This window comes from Penicillium lagena (genome assembly GCF_028827675.1).
Source record: "Penicillium lagena strain IBT 129212 chromosome Unknown utg000003l_segment0_segment0, whole genome shotgun sequence".
Taxonomy (NCBI): Eukaryota; Fungi; Ascomycota; class Eurotiomycetes; order Eurotiales; family Aspergillaceae; genus Penicillium; species Penicillium lagena.
The window spans coordinates 2,810,747-2,829,845 of NW_026623224.1; the positions used below are offsets into that span (position 1 = coordinate 2,810,747).

A 19,099-nucleotide genomic window follows, 5' to 3' on the forward strand; every position below is an offset into this window, starting at 1 on the left:
AGCGCTCGATATCAGATCTCTATACTATGGCCAGCTCCTGACATGGATGTGCTGCACGTTCATCCCGCCCCGCCGAGAGGGCAAAACATCCCACCTCCAACCTTGTCACAACCACAACCTGGGATCATCCACGCTTCTCCCGTCCGACTACTCCACTTCCTTCCTCCCCCATTTTTCATCTGTTCCGCCAGAACCGCCCACCATCCCAGGGCTGATCCTCGCGAATGGAGCCCGTTGACGCCGAACGCGCGCGCCAGCTGTCCCTCTTCCGGCCATTGGGTATGTCCCACTCTCCTGCATAGAGCCACTGAGCTCCGCTGGTGCACTCCCCGTGCAATGTCCACTGGCCCTGGTGGCTGCATTGGGGGACCATCTGGCGGGGTGGCAGGACAGATCACCCCTGCAGAGAGACGTGAAGCTAACTCGATATAGGCTATCAGCGCAATTCCTGTGGCTACTGCAAATCAGACCATGGCAGTGAGTGTTATGTAGGCCTCTCGGCTCAATAGGGAATATTGACACGTGTCTAGGTGCTTCATACTACACCAGCTCGGTGGTGGTACACCCGGAGCACTATGATGAGCTGATCAATCGGGGCTGGAGACGGTATGGCCAGACAGACCGAAGCTGCCATATATACTGATGGTGGATCTAGATCGGGCACTCTATACTATAAGCAGAACCTACAACGGTCTTGCTGCCCGCATTACACCATGAGGTATGAACGACCTCCCATTATCAGTTCACCTGCTCATGATTTCCTAGGCTGGAAGCGTCTGCCTTCACCCCCCGCCGTGATCAGCGCAAGGCCATCAATCGCTGGAACAAGTTTGTTCTGGGTCCAGAGTACATGCGCAAAGCAGCTCGGCTGTGTCCCCGATCACGCGAGTGGGTGTACCTCGTTGTCCTTGACCGTTGAAAAAGACACTGACCAGTGCATAGGGAGAAAAAGCACCGTAAATGCAATTTTGACCTTTTACCAGCAGTCCATGAAGCAGAGTATAGCAATATCCAGCGCCCCATGGACCCAGACACCAAGCGTCCCTTGGAACCGGCGCATCGCTTCGAGGTCAACATCGAAGGGGACTCTGTCTCCCAGGCCAAGTTCGACCTGTTTGTCAAGTACCAAACCACCATCCACCGGGAGGATGTGTCGCGCTGGAAGCAGAAGGACTTCCAGCGCTTCTTGTGTTCGGGCATCAAACGCTCCCAGCCATCTGCCAGCGCCAAATCTACCGAGAAGAGACTGGGCTCGTGGCATCAGTGCTATCGATTAGATGGGAAACTTATTGCAGTGGCGGTGCTAGATTTGATTCCTAGCGGTGTTAGCTCGGTCTATGTCTTGTGAGTGATTACCAAACTATCTTGTAGCATCAACTGACCGTTTCCTTCTAGTTATGACCCTGAATATGAGCAGTGGGAGATTGGGAAGCTGAGTGCTCTGCGGGAGATTGGGCTCGCCCTGGAAAATGAGTATCTCTACTACTACATGGGTTTGTGATGGCAAAAGAGTAATTGAAACATGCCTGACCGTTCGAATACAGGATACTATATTCACTCCTGCCAGAAGATGCGCTACAAAGCTTCCTTTCGCCCTCAATACATCCTCGGTAAGCCTTTGACCGCATGCATTCTATATCACTCGGCCCTGATCTTACACATTTATGGTTTGCAGACCCCGAAACCAACACCTACGACCCACTGGATGGCGAACTCTCCCAGAAACTGGACAGCCGACCCTATGTCTCTCTCTCCGGAGACCGATCCTCCACCTCCTCCACAGACCCCACATCCCAACCGCAGCTTGACCACGATGACAACGAAGAGGAGCTCTCCCTATTTAACATCCACATGCCCGGCGTGCTGACCCTGGACCAAGTCAAAGCCCTAGACCTAGATCATTGGTACTTGGTGGTTCATGGATCATTCGTGCATATGAATGTACGCACCCCTTCCTCTCTCTTTTGGATCTATATTTACTGACGATACATAAACTAGGACCTCGTCGGCTGGGAACACATGGCGATGGATAGCCCCCAGTCCGTGAAGGGGATCATTGCCGAGCTGGCTGCTGTTCTAGGGCCGAAACTTGTGAAAGATAGCGCCGTGGTGCTATTTGATTAGTCGGAAGATTGAAAAATCAAGCATCTTGGTAGATAGAGAATTCCATATTGGAGGTTTTGAGAGCTTCAGTAACGTTCCTTTGTATTTATATGAAATTAGTGGATGCAATAGAAAAACATAATAATGTCACCAGCAGGCAAAAGGACGTATCATTGTACGGTTCTGGTTTTTTCCGCATTAGTTAATCTGGGTGGATCTTCATCGCGCCCTATTAACGACATCATCTATCCACTTGAGATTTTTGTCTCGGATTCAATTAAATGTTCACCATTAACCAACATTAATATTATCGTTGGTTACCATCAGGGCGTTCACTGAGGGGAAAACTGCATCCGCCATGACAACGCAACCCCAATCAACCTCAACAGCCATCGAGCTGCAAGATCGGCAGTCGGCAGAAGAAAGACTCACCCGGCTCACGAACGATGCAGCCGGCGCCACAGATGAAGACGAAGTAATGCAGGCTTCCAGACTAGCCGATTCCGAGGTCCCCGACGGCGGAGAAGGTTGGGTTGTTATCGCCGGATGCGCAATCATCACCTGGTGGTTCGTCGGCACGTCCTACTGCTGGGGAGTCCTGCAGGCAGCCCTGGTCAAGGAAGGTGTCTCGACATCTTCCACACTGGCGTTTGTGGGGTCGCTTGCTCCCGCCTGCATTTCATTTTTGGGCATTTTGAATGTCCGAGTCATCCGAAAACTGGGAACGCGCCTCTCGGCTCTCTTGGGTGTCTTCCTGCTAGGCTTGGGGGAGGCCCTTAGTGGGTTTGCTATCCACAATGTTAAAGGGTTATTCGCGACTGCTGGTGTTGTGATGGGGATTGGGATTAGGTGAGTAGATGCCTGTCCAAGTCCGATCGTGATGTGCTGACTGACTCGCGCTGGACAGTCTCTGTTTTATGGTCGTCTCGGTGACGCCTGCGCAATATTTCAGAGCGAAGCGTGGAATCGCTAATGGGATTGTTTATGCTGCTGGTGGTCTGGGTGGTGCAGTCATTAGTTTTCTGTTGAATGCACTGCTCACCAAAGTCGGCACAGCCTGGACATTTAGAATCCTTGGCTTCATGACCTGGGCCACTGGCCTACCAGCGGCATACTTGGTAAAACAGCGCCTCCCCATTCCTCGCTCGGCAATTGTTGAATGGTATGCTACAATCTCCAATAAAAAGAAACTGTCCATTGATTGACTCTTACCCCAGGCGCCTACTTCGTGATATTCGCTTCGTTCTCCTCTTTGCCGCCGGTGCAATTGCAACCTTTCCACTGCTCGTGCCTCCATTCTTCTTGCCATTGTACACCGATTCAATGGGAATGGCATCCAGCACTGGCGCCGCCGTGGTTGCGGCATTTAATTTCTCCTCTGCGATGGGCCGACTTCTTTGTGGATTTTGCAGCGATTTCGTCGGACCGCTAAACACTTTGTTCTTCTCCATTATCCTGAGTGCTCTGAGCATGCTCATCCTCTGGCCGGTCTCAACTTCTATTGGTCCTCTGATTGTTTTCGTCATTATTAATGGTATGGCTAATGGCGGGTTCTTCTCGACTATGCCTACTGTTGTCGGGACGGTGTTTGGCTCTGCGAGGGTGTCTGTTGCGATGGGGATGATTGTTACTGGGTGGGCGGGCGGATACCTACTTGTAAGTTTTATATCCTTTTTTTGCCTTCGGTATCATGCTGACTATTTTCTACCCAGGGAGCCCCCATTGCCGGGTATATACTTGCTGCGTCCGGTGGACAGGACAGCGGTGTTAGCGCCTATCGTCCTGCTATCTTCTATGCAGGCGGCATGGCGTTGGTGGCTGCTTTGATGGCCATCTTCGTACGCCTCAAGACTGATGCTCGGCCATTCAAGAGATTGTAGATACATATCTTTAAATAATACATTCATTCTCTCTCTTTCTCTCTCATTTTCTTCATCATCACCAGGCGTCATCAGGAATCTCGCACCCCCACGCCAATTGAAAAGGCGCATTTTCAAAAAGCTTCTTCGAGTCATGATTCTCCGGCCAAGACACCTCCACCCGGAAATTCGGGATCCAGTCTATCTTCATCAGTGGCTGCAAGGCAGATTCCTCTGTGGTAAACCAGGAGAAGCGTCTATCCGGCTGTGCAGCGGGACCCCCAACCTCAACGCCACCAAACCGCACCAGGAGTCTGCGCAGGCCTTTCATGGTAGCGATGACATCCCACACAGTGTCCGGAAGCGGGCCTCTATAGCCGTCAGAGTTTTGCAACTCCCATTTCCTATTATAGAGCTGCCAGTCTCTAAAATGCCAGAACCTGACTCTGACATCCAGAGATCTTATAGCATCAAATCGCTGAGGCACGAATACACTTCTGAGCTCGGCGGGTAGCTCGAAGGCTGGGAGTACCCCGTCGTCAAGTTGAAGGGTGTTACCAGAGTATAGGATATTGATAGCCTCGGAATAGCTAGGTTTCTCGATTATCAGCAGCATTCACACAGGTCGAGTATGTTCGATACGCACATCTCCCGACATGTCAAGAGCAGAGAAATTCTGCGTAACTTCGTCCCAGATGCCTCGTCTATTGTTGGATCACCCTCCCCATCTTCGGTTGGAAGCCATTTAGTGTGCAGTCTAGAAGTCCCTCGCCCGATAAGAATGGTTTTACCCCCAAGGACATGGTGGTAGATTTGTTCCCGGAGCTCGGGGGTAGCTTTCTCAGGAGCAGGCACTGATCCTGCCGTCTGGTTTGACGTCTCCGCCATAGTTTCCAGGTACGCTCTTCTGGTAATGGAAGGGTGAGAGCCCGTTTGCGTGGTAGAGGAGATTGGAGCTCGCGGGCAAGGGTCCTTTTGTTGTTAAACCCACACTTGGCCGCCATGGAGACGGCTAGGGGAAAGCAAGGATGAAAGATAACGTAAAGACAACCAGCAAGGATGCTATTACGGATCTATTTTGAACGACTTTTAGAACACCTCCTGCCCTCGCGAAGTATGACGGAATCCTTTGGGGTCCATCATTTTGGCCCCCACACGACGACCTTGCGCTGAACCCTGACGGATAGTCATCAACGAACTATGCCTTTTTATAGAAATTGGACATACCGCGTGACTGTTGTTATTACAGGCGACGGCATTTTTATTTCTAAGTCCGACTGCTCGACTGATATCTTTTGGGTGGTATCGCCTGATGATATAGCAACCTTTTCGTCATTCTGTTTCAGATAGTGCCAATCCAGAAATTTATTTGCTCGAAATTTATTCGGATTGCTTTGGATAGTCTGTAAAGCCTCACCAAAATCTTCAATGAGTGGGAGTTTCTTTTATGTGCCTCTAAAATCTAGAATTCTCAAATGAGATTGATATATCACAACTGATCACATAGCAGCCACCAATATATTGCCCGATAGCACTAGCAGTTCCCTCCACTTAACGTCGTGGATTCAGCAACATATCCGGCATTCCTCCTAATCCCCTAGCCCTCACCCAGACATCCACAATCTTCGCTGCGCCAGCATCCGCCTCCGAATCTACAACAAGATACCATTCATAGTACGCGCTGGTAATACAAGCATGATTCGGGAAGATCTTGACCGTCTGTCCAACGTGCAACGGAATCTTCTCGTCCGCGCTATGCTCCCAGGATACGATGGCGTGTTCCTGGCTAATCCGATCGACGATCAACCGATCTGAGGAACCTGGGTTTGCTTCTTGTCGCCAGGACGAAAGAGTTCCCCAGCCTCGATAGCTGGGACATGGTTCGCGGCCGAGAGCTAGCGTCCCTGCTGCGAGAAGAGCTTCTGGTTTGGAGCGTTCGCCGTCGTTATAAACGCTGCATACTTCTGCGAGGACTGAGATGGCGACTTCGTGTTCTGGGTTGGTTGCGCGTCCTCTCGCGTTCGTGGAGAGCTGTTGCATATCCAGGATTGGGTAGACGCCTGCGTGCAGCTCGATCTTGACGTTCGAGTTTGGATCCGAGTCCGGATTGCGCAGCAACTCTTTCAACTTCTGGGCCTCTGCGCTGAGTGGTTCGTCCGCTACCAGATTCTGCGATGAGACAACCTGCGGCGATGCGCCGACGCTGATAACTAGCTCCCTGTCTTTGTCTTGCGGGAGGAGATGCCGATTCTGCTTCAGTGCCTCGACACACCCCGTAATCTCAGAAACCAGGTGGTTCATAGCTTCGTCGGCTGTCGTCCCCGCGTAGCTGAGACTACTGTGGGAATACAATCCCAGGACTTTAGCATGCCCCGCCTGTTCTGCGGCGGCGAGTTTTTCGAGCAACCCGTTTTTATTCAGAGAGGCCGGCGGCAGCCCGGCACGGTGATACCCGGTATCAATCTTGAGAAACACACACGCAGGAAAGCCAGCCAGGGCAGCGAATTTCTCAAGAGCGGCCAGCTGGTCTGGATGATCGATCATCACCGTGACGCTGTTCTTGCCCAGCAGCGATGCGACGGCGGCTAGTCTTTCCACCTGCGAAGGTGGCAACGGGATGCCATAGAGCACATTTACTGCGCGGCCATGTTGGCCAAGCTCCGCGAACAGCAGCTGGAGCGATTCGATTTCAAAGACTGTCGAGGCGATGAAGTTGGCCGGGCTGTTCTCGTCATCTCCGACTTGTAGTGCTGCAACGTGGTGGGTCTGCAGTTCATTAATTTTGGGTATCTTCTGATTGATGGTGTCATTCGCCTACTTTGTGTGTCTTGACGTGTGCGCGGAATCCCACGTTCAGCACCTTCATGGTGCGGAGCATTTGCTCGCAGTGGCGTTTGATGATCGCTGCATCGAGCACGGCAGATGGTTTAGGGACATCGTTGAGATCTTTGCCGACGTAGTATTCTCTCAGGTCCTCTTCCGAGGGCAGAGTGTGTTGTGACATTGTGATTGTTAACGAATTCACGGGAAGTTGATGTTCCAAAGCACCGTGGAGAAGAGGTGGGGCGGGACGGTAGAAAGAAAGCCCTGGATATTCTGCCTGAGAGGAGGATCGAATACAAATAAATGACTAGAAAACATATACTATGTAGTAGAAGCCATGCCAACCAACCCAACCGAGGCATCGAGACAGTAGTTATGCGCCGTCTGTCTATCGCTTTTGCCCCTGCAAGACCAACCTACGATGCCTTCCGTGCCATAACCCTCGAACGCCAGAAAAAGAGTAAACCCCCACCAGAAACAAGCCTATGCGCCCTCAATAGCATCCTCCAGCCCATCCAGCCCGCCTAGCATAGAGTGAGGAGGTTTCCTCCCCGCGCCATAGACCATCTCCAAGAGCTTTGCCTTCTGCTGCTCGCGAACGGAGCGCAGGTAATCGTACGCGCCCTCCAGTCCACGGATCTGGCCATCTATCACTGCTTCAACGGCACTGAGGGTGCGCCCTGGCGTCCCAGCACTGCTAGCAGCGTTGCTCCCATCCACGGAGCCCACGAAACTAACCGAGTCATTGCGCCGCACGAGCGGGCTAACCAGCTTTCGGCGCAGAGTCTCCAGGTTCACCTTGAGAGTCAGCAGACGACCGCGGTGATCGACGAGAAGGTGTTTGTTCGCAACGGTGCGGCTGCGCACATTGGCAAGAAGCCGCTTGTTTTTCTCGTACTTGCGCACCACGGCGGCGTCGGGACCGAGGACGCGAGTCCAGAGGGAACTGAGCATCTCGCCCTCGGCGCGCTCTTGGGCGTCGGACTCGCGGACGACGGTGCGTTGGAGATTGAGGAATTGGCGGTCGATTGATTCGAAAAGCGCGAAAAGTGCGGTTGAGTGCGTTAGTTCGCTGTTGATTGATTCTTCGAGCACAGATAGGAACTCGGTAAAGGTTCGTGTGAGAGCGGTGCGTGTGCGCTGGGCTGAGGTCGGACCGAAGATGGCCATTACGAAGTGACCCACTGTGGTGGACGTCGTCGTCGTTGGCCCGTCCGAGACTTGGACGGTGTGTTCCAGGGCGCCGAGCCGGGAGAGCATGTTGTGCATATTGTCGAAAACAATAGTCGGCAAAGTACTAGGTGGTTGCGCCGATAGCGTCTCAAGTTCGCGCTTCGCCCAGTCCATCACGATGAGAATCGAGTCAATGTCCGAGTCAACGTTTGCAAAGAACCGGGTCAACTCCAGGGAGAGCGACTTGAGCGAGTCAGACAACTCGTCTAGTTGACGCACAATGATTGGAGCACTGGTCATATTGGTGCCGCGCACCGACTCGCTGAGATCCCAGACGGCCACTCCCGTTTCTTGGAGTGTGCCAATCTGCTGTACGCCATTTTCGGAGTAGTAGATCAGCGGCTCGAAGGACCGTGCAAAACTTGAGAGCTTCACTAGATCCGGGATGGACTGGGGCAAGCCAGGTAGGAGAAGGGCGCGCATGAATGCAACAGACACCAACACAATCAGGACGGAAAGCGTGGTGTTCGACTTGGTGCTGGTGATGCGCTCGATCTGGGTACGCAAGTACCCAAACATGGCAGCAAAGGGCTCGCGGTGCTGAACCTCGGCGCGAACAGCGAAACGGAAATCTTTTGGTGTCAGTATTTTTCCTGCGCATTCCAATCATACACGCAGATCACAGGGCATACAGTTACTCAGGTTCCCTCCTCCTCCAAAGTCCGACTCATCAGCCTCAGCACTGTGTCGCGGCAGTCCCGGGCTCGGTGATCGACCCTTCTGTGGCGAAGCAGATCCTCTGGGAAGCGGCACATTGGCCGCAATAGTGACATCCGCATTATCATGATCATTCGAATCTCCTTCCAACGCATCCTCATACTGTGGACTCGGCTCGCGCGACATAGACGGCGAAAGAGTCATCCCAATCGTCGGTTTGAGCTCCAGACTGGGATTGGGCTTGTGCAGGTACGGCTGATGGCGATACCAGCCACTGCCTCGCACGTAGTCATGCTGCCGCAGGCCTGGAGGTGACCAGCGCTCTCCCGCAGCAGGGTCTTCGATCTCACCTTCTTCTGAGTCTTCCGATCGGAATCCGGAGTGCTGCGATGGAAGCCCGAAGACCGGAGAGCGGTGGGGATTGCTGTTGTTCTCGAAGTCCTCGAGCGACACATCCAAGGACGGATGGTCGTCGAACTCTTGCTCTAGCTCATCCAGCATGGTGGACGGCGAGTTGGAAGGTTAGCGCCAGAGAGTGAGAGAGTGCGTCGATAATGTTTTTGCGATCTTTTGTAGGTGGGCGGTTAGTTCAGGCGCCTGCGCAGTAAGTGGGATGCGCTGGTTGCAGCAGAGAGGGTTACGACAGAGGGGTCTGCGCGGTGTACAACGTTCCGAAGATGCGATGAATGCGATCAGAAGCGATCAGGGTGAATATGGCAGTCGATGTAAACACGAGAGACTCGGTGATGGTCGCATTCGCCAACAGAGAGCAGCGATGAAATTTGAGGACAGCAACATCCGTTAAGCGCCCAGCATGAAGAGGGAAGAGAAGAGACAAGAACATCCCCCTCCCGCTCGATGTATCAAGTTCAGGTGGCTGGGCCAATCACTCATCTTCCTTCGTTGGGTCATGTGCAGCGTGGTACTCGAGTCTCCGACGGTACTTGCGTGATCGGTACTGTACAAGTACCTTTTTGCCGGGAGCTGGCGGGTGGGGAACCATGACAGTACCGCCGAGGAAAGTCCCCTGCGTGTGCCTGACCGCCACAGGTTCGTTGGCCCAAAATACATCTGCCCCATGGACTAAGTATAGTACCTGCACCAAGATGAAAAATAATAATAAAATTTAAAAGAGGTGAGAAGAATCAGATCTATTGCGGGTCAACCCATGGTAATCAGATAATAGTACATGCCCGTGTCCCTCTCGAAGGCCCGGTAAATCGGCCCACGGCGCCAAAACCAATTCCCAGACATCTATGAGGATCCTCGCGAGAGACCAGGAGAACAAAAAGCCGTGCGGTGGTAATGGTATCACGTCTATGCCGTCGACTCCTTGAGGTAGGTGATCAGGTCGTTGCGCTCCTTGCCCTTCTTCAGACCACCGAAGGCCATCTTGGTGCCGGGGATGAACTTCTTGGGGTTCTCGAGGTACTTGAACTGTAGAAGAGATGGGTTAGCATGCATTTCTGCTAATTCGGCGGCTGTGCGGGAGACATACCAGAGTGTTCTCGTCCCAGGTCACACCGGCCTGCTTGTTGGCGTCGGTGTAGGCGTAGCCGTCGGCCTGGCCGGTCTTACGGCCGAAGAGACCGTGCAAGTTGGGGCCGACCTTGTGGCCGCCGCCATTCTCGACGGTGTGGCACTGCGCGCAGCGAGTCTGGAAGAGCTTGGCGCCCTTCTTGGAGTCGCCTGGGTTGGACAGGTCAGCGATCGGGTTCGGCTTAGGGGTGGCCTTTGCTTTGGCCTCCGCTTCAAGCTCGGCCTCGCGCATGTCCATGACGGACACGAAGCAGAAGACGTCAAAAGTTCGTCATGGTGAGGAGCGAAAGCGAGAGCGAAGGCAGAGCAAAAGGCGCAGGTTGAAGTGCTGGGAGCGAGTCGCAAGGCGGGTGGCGAGGAGAGGGTTGGAAGGAACAGAGAGGCAGGACGAAGCCAAGAAAGGGCAACTGTCGAGCTTCATTCACTGCTGCGAGCCTCCCCAGCAAACAATGGCGCCGCCGCAGTGAATGAACGGGTGTCCCCCAACCCAACCCCCGAAACTCCGAATTGCGATCGCATCCAGCAAGGAAAGGGCAGCAGAGCGCAACTTACCAGGTGCGAAGCTCTCGTCTTTACCCATTATTGTGATGAATTGTAGTTTTTGGAGGAGTTCTGGAGAGGTGGAGAGGTCTTTTCTAAAGAGCGTGAAGGTGTTGGGAAGAAGGAAAAAGATTTTCGTTGACTATTTTGCCCTGCTCCGGCTCCCGTGACCAGTGAAGGACCAATCAGCTAGTATGATTTCTCAGCTCGGGAACAACCGGTTCGAAACAAATTAAACCGGCTTCTGCCAGTATTTACTATTAAAGAGGTTTGGAGTGACGGTGGCTACGTACGTATCAGGCATTGCCACAATCCATCTACAATCCAGCCATTGAGTCCCTAGGAGTCCCTGAACCTCTCAAAACCGGCCTTTGAGAGGGCCATGACCTCATACCTGATCACACCCTCAGAGACTAGGGGGAACTCTGACTACTGGTTCCGACACAATGACAATGTCCAGTTAAGTCTACATAACAGTAATTGCTCTTGTCTGGTCCAATTCACCCCGTGAAAGGGGGCCTGTTGGGTCCACGGAGAGATTTGAAACGGGCCAGCTTTCATTTGCCCCAGCGATCCGCTTTCCCGAATGTCCCGGGTGTGGATCCGAGGACAGATTGTCCTCGGCCGAGCGAATACTTGACCGGTTACGATAAGGATTAGGATATTCGGTGTCTATGATCCAGCATGAGACCCGTGACCTAGTGGATAATCAAACTAGGACAAAGGCAATTGAACCAATAGAACTTGTTAGTCAATAACTAACTACAGTACCGATTCAGGTGGAACATGAACTGTTCCTAGTGGTTAACGTAGCCCAGCGAGTCACTCTGATAGACGCTTTAATGGCAGCTACTAGAGTTAATGAGATTTGACTTGTTTCTAAATAGAGAGGGGAGAGCAAAGACATGCGTCTGTATTGATTATCTACAACCGTTAATTATGTATGCGCCACCACTACGGGCTGGGCGCTCCGGTTGCATCCTTCCGGGGCATGTATATTGGGCAGCACCTGATCGAGATGCTGTAATCGCAGTGAAATGTCCTCCTTCTGCAGGCTCTTATCCGATATTCTACACTTCCATCCTCATACGGAGGGATGATATGGAAACAGATATATTGATACGTCATACAGTAACTTCAGTAATGTGCCAGCTGCGACTACTTCAAGTTGCTGTTGCGAGAGAGAAACTAGACCATTCCTTCCACCAATTGCGCCCTGCAGAGTTCTGAGTCTCTCTCTTCCTCTTCTCCGTCCTTCTCCCAATCAACCATTTTGATAAAGCCTTTTCCTTTTGCCATTGCAAACTGCTCTGCCAAGGCTCATCTTTCATGGGCCATATCTTTCGAAAGATGATCGCTTGCCATAGCGGCAGCGGCATTCTTCTTTTTTGACGAATTTCATGCGTGAGCTCAGCTTCGCGGGCGACAAGCTCATTGCTACCTCCTCGTGTGCGCCCAACTTGCCAGGAATGAGCGAAAATACGATTCTTCTCTGGCTCGTCTATGCGAATATTAATTCCTTCCAGAGGTAGGGTGTCTGGACCTTGGTTCTTGCTTGAAGAAATGACTCTGAAAATTGCACAGGCGAGACTTTCATCCACAGCACTGTTGATCATAAACCGACGAATGTGACCATCGCGGTTGCGAAAGTATCCGCCCAGGTCTTGGAAGGAAAGGTGGTTGTCGAGTCTATCCCAAGAAGTATGTGTCGAGGACATAGCTTGAGGAGGGTCACCCCATCCTCCCCAGCTGGGGGAATAATTTATAACATGTGTCTCTTCACCTCCGTTTAGCGAGGGATCGTATGCGGCAAGATACAAGGTCAGGTATTTCAGACGATTGATAGTACCCAGCGCTCGATAGGAAGCGACCTCCGAGGCGTCTCCTTGGGATCTCTGGATTTTGCAAGCTAGTTCTTCAAGGAGCGGGCACTCTCGGGCGATTATTTTTATTGCAGGCTCTGTCAGACAGCGTTGGTGATGGCGGTGCTCGTAGAGGAGAGCTAGTCTTCGCAATCGTGGTCCGTGATGTTCCACAATAGATTCCACGGGAAGAAGTGAGTGCCATCCTTCAATATCAAGCTCTTCCAACGGTGGAAGAGTACAAAGAAATTGTCTCGCAATGTCGTAAAAATCAGCTGGCTGTTCGCGTTGCTTCATGCAAATTACTAGCCTGCGGAGCGATGGAAATGAATATTCTCGAGACCAGAGGCTAAGTGCCCTCTTGTTTACCCCTGCTTCTACCACCAGACTTTCGAGGACAGAAAAATCTGTATGGTGTTTCCACATTCCTAGTGTTGACCATAGATCGATAATTTGAATATGCGTCAATTCACACATTGAGGTTGGAGGTCTGTTCAGTTCAGACTTTGCAGGCCATGGAAGGCTGATGGGCGAACCCGCACTGGTTCCTGTGATCCAGGGCTGGGTATTACCAGCATTGTATACCTCTTTTAGATTCGGGGCCAGTCGTAGCCAAAGTAGATTATAGTACTCGGTGTCCGGAGCTTCGATATCAATGTCCTGAGGGTTCGAGGGGCGAGTCCAACTAGTGACCTGCCAGATGAGCACGACACTGTACAACAAAGGGGACGTTAACATTTGAAGAATAGGCAGATGACAGATAGTGTTCAATCGGAGTGAATGATGCCGAAGCCTACACCTAGGCTGGAATTCCTCCAGAGCCTCAAGAAGACGGCGGGGAAACGGTTCAGCGCATAGCCATACCAAATCTTTCAACTGGGTTAATTTCTGGATCAATGTAGCAACCGGCTCCCAGATCGATGAATTGGAGTTGGTCACAGTTCCTGGCCGATTAGAAGAGCGTCGTTGAAGCTCTCCCTCACGCCACACAGGCCGGTATCGGCGATCGTGTTGATAAGACAAGTTTTCGTAAAATGGCGTGTATGGCTTGCCAGGCATATCGCTTCTCAAATCCTCTATAGTATGTGAATGCGAGAAAGAATTGTCTTTGCATGAATCGCAGCAATAATCGTCGATCACAAGTCGACGAACGAGCGCCATCGTTCCTTTCTGTTCGAGCTTTCGAACATAGTTGTTGACTTCTTTAGTGAATCCATGGCTGTCCTGGACCGAGTTCTCCGCGATGACGCTGATATATGCGTCATGAAAGAGGAGATTGTTCACCAAGGGCTTGCACCAACGAAAAATGGCTTTGTTGACGAGGGCGAGGCTTACGAGGCTCGGCGGATCGTACGTCGCGAGGTGCGATGTCACCAGCTCAAGTACCTCTGCTGGAAGAGCTTCGATCGACATTTTGATTTTGCTGTAGCTTTGTCGTTTATAGCATGGATCGCAATCAGTTTCGCCATCAACTCACAGAGATCCTTTTTCGAACCCTGTCATGAGCTAACCTATAAAGAGGGCTCGAGAAAGAATATCTGTGTGTGAATGGTGAATCTGAATTCGATCCGTCCTGTATGGAACTTGAAAGTGAGATTTCAAGGTGTGATGGGTGCTAAGTCCTGCAGTTGGGCCAGGTATCTGCCATCGTTGGCCCCTGTCATCCGTCGTGGTAGAAATTGGGGGCCATTTGTTTTAATTTTCATTTGGTCAAGAAGAGGGACTAAAAGAGAGACTAAATTCTGATATAATAGTTGCGTGTACCTACCACATATACTGGAGGTTTTTTTCGTGAAAGTTGTTACTATCTATATCTGTGCGAAATAAAAAGGGCGGCAAACGACATCCGCAAAAGGGGGCCAAAATATTGATAGCTGCGGTGGTTTGGCCCGGTTAGAGTCAACAATTTGCCTCTCTTCAAGCGGAGTGTGTTCTTGTAATAAAATTCTAGCTCAGAAATGACCTAGAAAGTTAGACATAATGAGTGAATACTTCCCTTACTTAGATAATAAGACGGCAGTTGATTTACCTTCCTCCGAAAAGATTTTCGCGTTAGATTTCCCCGTGCAAAAAGACCAGACGGCGGCGGACCGAGAAGATATATCATTTCGGCAAGATGCGCTCGACTGCGTTAAGCCTGAAAATCTGGATCTTGGCCGGTGAACAAGGGCCCGCCTTCGACAATGTTCCAAATCTATAACGTAAGTCTAAGAACTTTTGCAGTAGTATTATCGGACTAGTCTTACTATGCATCCCACACTTCATATATCAACACTAGATATGTCATAGAACTTCCAAAATTATTTCAGGTGCTCGATAGACATCAAGTTGAATGCCTTCTGAGTGATATTTTGTCTCTAAGTACGAGTAAGCCCAAGTCGCATAGTACCAGAGCAACTAATTGCTTGAGCATTTTAATTTCCCTGGAGGCGTAAATTGTCCCCATCTAGCTCCTTCCTACGACAGGGGTCCTAAAGCTCATTCTCATCAAAATCACTAAGAAGCGAATCACCGGCGATCCCAAACATATATTGTCGGCCTTGATGTCTAATGGCATGCCTAAGGAACTGAAATTACAGAAGCAGAAGGCCGAATAGAAGCACGTACTCTTATGTATATTCTTGCATTCTGTATGTAGATTGTCAAGTGCCAAAAACAAACGGTGAAGCACAATAACCAAAATTAGTGTAGACAGTCTCCGTACCGGGTTGCGGAATAGAAAAGCCAACACGCTCTCCCATAATAGAGGATGTACGAGGCATCGATGTTTGTCTCCAGGTCCGTCAGCATCAAACGAGTCGACCAACGATCTGACATATGTATGGCCTAATTGTTTTGTGAGACTCCTTCTATGCGGTTGTATATGTTGAAAATAGACTTATTGAAGATCTTAAGAGTAACGTAATGACGGCAGCTGTGGTTTTGGTTAGCGAGTGGAGGCAGGATAGTCCTAAATATAGATTCCATGGGTGTCTCGCTCCCCTGTCCCATGTAAGCCACACAGTTAAGCTAGCTCCAAATGCTGGCTTTCCAACGACTTGATACCGATTCTCAATGATTCCTCCTATTTGAGTAGGGTAGAACCGGGATGCAACATAATCTGGGATGATCTCCTCTTCAATTGCCTAGCTTGCATGTATCCGGATCAAAATTCGGATTCGAGAAATTAAGTGGCGTCCATCTTCATCCGGGCAGAGGTAAGGACAGTAGAAAAGACATCGACATATTCTAAGGTGAGCGGAAGCAGGTTTATTACACAGGATTATGGAATAAAACCAGGGTTTGAAAGCTGGTAATATCGGGACAATAATGTAAGATGATAGCAGATGCGCAGCTGGCGCTGCCAGATTCAGATGTACTCTCGTGCGCCCCAAACTTTTGATAGGCAAAGGAATGAGTAGTGTTGTTGACTGAAGTGATTCTCCCAAACGGGAAGGTCTACTTATCTATCTGGTGGCGGTGAACGCTGACACCTCAGGCATCCCGCAGAGGTTGAAAATCACCCGTTGCTACAACGCTCAACCACGACGGACTCGCAATCACCGAGGCAGTCAAGATGCCTCCGCCTCCAATCCCCCAATTCCTCCTCCCGCGAGGTCTACCATCTATGCGTGTCCTGCGAACCCTGCAACAACGCCAACAACATGGGATCATCAACACACCCAGTTCGCGCGCCTTCACCTCCACTCGACACACCCTCGCCAAATCCAAGAACCAGGAACAGGACAAGAACCGCACCCTCGGTCAGCCCGACAAATTCCGCCCGCCATCCCATCCCCAGCGCCGCGTCGTCAATCCCTCCTCGCGATCCGGCCAACCCATCAACTATGGACCCCGACTCACAGCCGAGGAGCGCGAGGCCCAGAACAAAAAACAGTACCCGAACATGTTCCCGCCGGAGGGGACGGTAATGTTCAAGTTTCTGACAAGCCGGTGGATTCATATCTGGATTGCCATGGTAAATCCCTGCCTCCATACATGATCCATAATCGGTTTGATATACTAACCATCTGCAATGAATAGGGCACCCTCACAGCCTTGGCCACTTTCACCTTCACCACCAACTTCAAGGCAAACTCGCCCTTCGCGCATCTCCTCCCGCCCTGGTCCAACCTGCTGCCCCACCCGATCGATACAGTCTCGCAGGCGTTCTCGGTGTACCGCATGCATGTGCAGCATGAGTCGATGCGTGTGCGCGAGCAGCGGCATCGCCGCATTGACGATGCAGAGAAGAGGCGCCAGTACCGGGTGGCGCATGGGTTGGAGGAGCCAACTGAGAAAGACCGTGAGGGTGACGGCGAGGGTGCGGCGAAAGATGATCAGTCGCCTATTGCTGTAGAGAAGAGCTCGGCGGAGTATGTTGATTGGGAGGGGAATAAGAAGCCTGCTAAGAAGTGGTTGGGGATTTGGTGAGTTCCTCGGTTCTAGGAGAGCTTGTGCATATACCGCCAGTCCATCTTGTTTGTATATTAGATCGTTAGAAGGAGCTTTTGTGTATTCCCTGAAAACCTAGACTCCGATATGCTCATAAAACACGGCATTCCATGCATCTCCCTCCTCATATTCATTCAACTTGGACACCCTCCAATCCCTCCAGAACCTCTTCGCCTACGCCACCCTTCTTAAGGACTGTTTTGACCATCTGCGCAATAACGCTGCGCTTGACACCACCTCGTCGCGGACGCCAGACACCGGGAACCTCCTCCTCGCCGGTAGCAGGATTCAAAACGGCCACATCTTCCGTCGGCGCCGTAGCACCGAGCGCATTCACATTCTCTGAGTTCGGGACGCCAGGCTGCGTCAATCGCGAGGGCGGATCGATGGTACGGATAGAAAGGAGTTTCAGGTTCTTGTCGCCGCCGTCACGGGCAACCGAAATAGCCAGCACGGCGTCCGCGACAGCGATCTCTTCACGGCTGGGATCAAAAATGGTGTTCTCGCCTACTGAGATCACAAGCAGGGTAATCGGTGGGCGGACTTGAGGCACTGATGAACCCAATTTCGAGGTGGAGTTCGTCGTCCCCCGAGGGTACAGGTGCTCTGCGACAGCCCAGTCGTCATCGAAAAATGGGTCCTCTTCGCCTTGGGACTTGAGTTTTGGGAGTTTTGTGGAGAGAAGTGCGAGGTGAGTTGTGAGTGATAGGAGGGGGAGAGGGTATGACAAGGGCTGGGAGAGAAGAAGAACCTATGTAGAGTATTGTCAGCAAAGTTCCAGACCAGGACGTCAAAGGATAGACTTACATCGATGTACAACCTCCAATGCCACCGCATATTGATAACCAGTCTCCCTTTCAGCCCTCCGGCCATCTCATCACCGGAGTCATTTCCACTGGCGACAGAACCCACAAGCGACTCGCGCATCATCTCCGACAGAAAGACCGGCAAGGCATCATCATCCCGGAACCCGGGGATCTCAATAGACACCTGAACCCAAGATCCATGGCCCGCAACAGCCGCCGATCCAGTTCCCTCACTGTCGTCGCGACCTTCCTTGGCCACGAAATCCCCCTGCTGCTGTGAAAGATTGCTTGCGTCGAGTGTATCTGCCGAGAGAACCGTCTTCTCGACCTCAGCCTTGACGCCCACGACGGCCTGCGTCCCGTCCGCGAACCCGATGCGCGCGCTCCCGTTTGTGCCCGGGAGGATATCCGGTTCGGCTGTCAAGGGCCGGAATTGTGTTGGGGAGCGCCCGTCTGGTCGGATTGGGTTTTGCGGGAGGGAGAGAGAGGTGTAGAGGTAGGAGAGCTCGGCGGGGGAGAGATGCGGGGTTTGAGAGGCCGATGAGGCCTTTTGTTGTGCGGCCATGACAATGTGAAGGTAAAAGGTGCAGTAGGTGGTAAATAACCCGTGCAGCAGCACTTCAATTGGAGTAGTATCGCAGAGAAGTTCAGATGCTCCATTGGGAAATCTTGATATGCACGGATAATTGTTGTTCCGGTGCCGAACTACGAGATAAGCGGATTATCACAGCAACCTGTCTGTCCACCGAGCGAGGCGAGGGTCATGACGTGTATCATGATGTTATAAATGAGGCGTCGGATCAATAATTACTTCATTTACCCCTACCCTTAGTTACCCCTATCATATACACGTCTCCCAAGTCAGACTGTTAGTTATTCTCAGGTCACTGAGAATGTTTGTTCAAGAGCAGAGTGGAAGAAGTTGGAATCAATAAATATTATGAATATCAAAGTATGTATAAGTAGGTACGGGTAGGTATGATATATGTCCCTGACCATCATCGCGATGAAGTCAGAATCGGGAGGAGAATATTATATTACAACAAAAAGTAATAGAACGGACTGAACCCAGCCAGTCCTTCTTGCGGTGAGTGTACTGTAGGAGATAAACAAGACAAGACAAGACAGTGGTGATGATGATGTTGATGATGCAAAGAGAGCGGCAAGCAGGCCAAACGCCAGAGGTAGGTGTACATCGAAAAAGTAAGTAAGGAAAGAGGCGGATGCCTAGGCAATGTACAGG

At 51.4% G+C, this 19,099-nt stretch overlaps 10 protein-coding genes across 10 annotated transcripts; 3 read left to right on the forward strand and 7 right to left on the reverse strand.

The window, feature by feature from the left end:
* Positions 1-224: 224 nt before the first annotated feature.
* Positions 225-2,124, forward strand: N7510_006343 (arginyltransferase; the record flags this gene model as incomplete). Its single annotated transcript, XM_056978269.1, has 10 exons — positions 225-279; positions 433-477; positions 531-606; positions 656-718; positions 766-888; positions 943-1,344; positions 1,396-1,493; positions 1,545-1,610; positions 1,676-1,941; positions 1,999-2,124. 10 exons carry the CDS (start codon positions 225-227, stop codon positions 2,122-2,124), a joined length of 1,320 nt encoding a protein of 439 aa, XP_056834301.1.
* Positions 2,125-2,461: 337 nt separating this feature from the next.
* Positions 2,462-3,983, forward strand: N7510_006344 (MFS general substrate transporter; the record flags this gene model as incomplete). Its single annotated transcript, XM_056978270.1, has 4 exons — positions 2,462-2,952; positions 3,011-3,265; positions 3,321-3,759; positions 3,816-3,983. The coding sequence occupies 4 exons, from the start codon at positions 2,462-2,464 to the stop codon at positions 3,981-3,983; spliced, it is 1,353 nt and encodes a 450-aa protein (XP_056834302.1).
* Positions 3,984-4,041: 58 nt separating this feature from the next.
* Positions 4,042-4,850, reverse strand: N7510_006345 (uncharacterized protein; the record flags this gene model as incomplete). The annotated part of the gene is made up of 2 exons (XM_056978271.1): positions 4,042-4,552; positions 4,609-4,850. The coding sequence occupies 2 exons, from the start codon at positions 4,848-4,850 to the stop codon at positions 4,042-4,044; spliced, it is 753 nt and encodes a 250-aa protein (XP_056834303.1).
* A 663-nt stretch (positions 4,851-5,513) lies between these two features.
* On the reverse strand, positions 5,514-6,966 carry N7510_006346 (uncharacterized protein; the record flags this gene model as incomplete). The annotated part of the gene is made up of 2 exons (XM_056978272.1): positions 5,514-6,728; positions 6,781-6,966. The coding sequence occupies 2 exons, from the start codon at positions 6,964-6,966 to the stop codon at positions 5,514-5,516; spliced, it is 1,401 nt and encodes a 466-aa protein (XP_056834304.1).
* A 302-nt stretch (positions 6,967-7,268) lies between these two features.
* On the reverse strand, positions 7,269-9,176 carry N7510_006347 (uncharacterized protein; the record flags this gene model as incomplete). Its single annotated transcript, XM_056978273.1, has 2 exons — positions 7,269-8,590; positions 8,651-9,176. The coding sequence occupies 2 exons, from the start codon at positions 9,174-9,176 to the stop codon at positions 7,269-7,271; spliced, it is 1,848 nt and encodes a 615-aa protein (XP_056834305.1).
* Positions 9,177-9,992: 816 nt separating this feature from the next.
* On the reverse strand, positions 9,993-10,452 carry N7510_006348 (iso-1-cytochrome c; the record flags this gene model as incomplete). The annotated part of the gene is made up of 2 exons (XM_056978274.1): positions 9,993-10,112; positions 10,174-10,452. The coding sequence occupies 2 exons, from the start codon at positions 10,450-10,452 to the stop codon at positions 9,993-9,995; spliced, it is 399 nt and encodes a 132-aa protein (XP_056834306.1).
* A 1,465-nt stretch (positions 10,453-11,917) lies between these two features.
* On the reverse strand, positions 11,918-14,029 carry N7510_006349 (uncharacterized protein; the record flags this gene model as incomplete). Its single annotated transcript, XM_056978275.1, has 1 exon — positions 11,918-14,029. One exon carries the CDS (start codon positions 14,027-14,029, stop codon positions 11,918-11,920), a length of 2,112 nt encoding a protein of 703 aa, XP_056834307.1.
* A 1,033-nt stretch (positions 14,030-15,062) lies between these two features.
* N7510_006350 (uncharacterized protein) lies at positions 15,063-15,741 on the reverse strand (the record flags this gene model as incomplete). Its single annotated transcript, XM_056978276.1, has 2 exons — positions 15,063-15,465; positions 15,617-15,741. Coding segments are annotated over 2 exons (528 nt in total), but the record flags the coding sequence as incomplete, so codon positions are not given.
* Positions 15,742-16,172: 431 nt separating this feature from the next.
* On the forward strand, positions 16,173-17,029 carry N7510_006351 (uncharacterized protein; the record flags this gene model as incomplete). The annotated part of the gene is made up of 2 exons (XM_056978277.1): positions 16,173-16,574; positions 16,640-17,029. 2 exons carry the CDS (start codon positions 16,173-16,175, stop codon positions 17,027-17,029), a joined length of 792 nt encoding a protein of 263 aa, XP_056834309.1.
* A 151-nt stretch (positions 17,030-17,180) lies between these two features.
* Positions 17,181-18,421, reverse strand: N7510_006352 (exosome non-catalytic core subunit RRP42; the record flags this gene model as incomplete). The annotated part of the gene is made up of 2 exons (XM_056978278.1): positions 17,181-17,801; positions 17,858-18,421. The coding sequence occupies 2 exons, from the start codon at positions 18,419-18,421 to the stop codon at positions 17,181-17,183; spliced, it is 1,185 nt and encodes a 394-aa protein (XP_056834310.1).
* Positions 18,422-19,099: the final 678 nt, after the last annotated feature.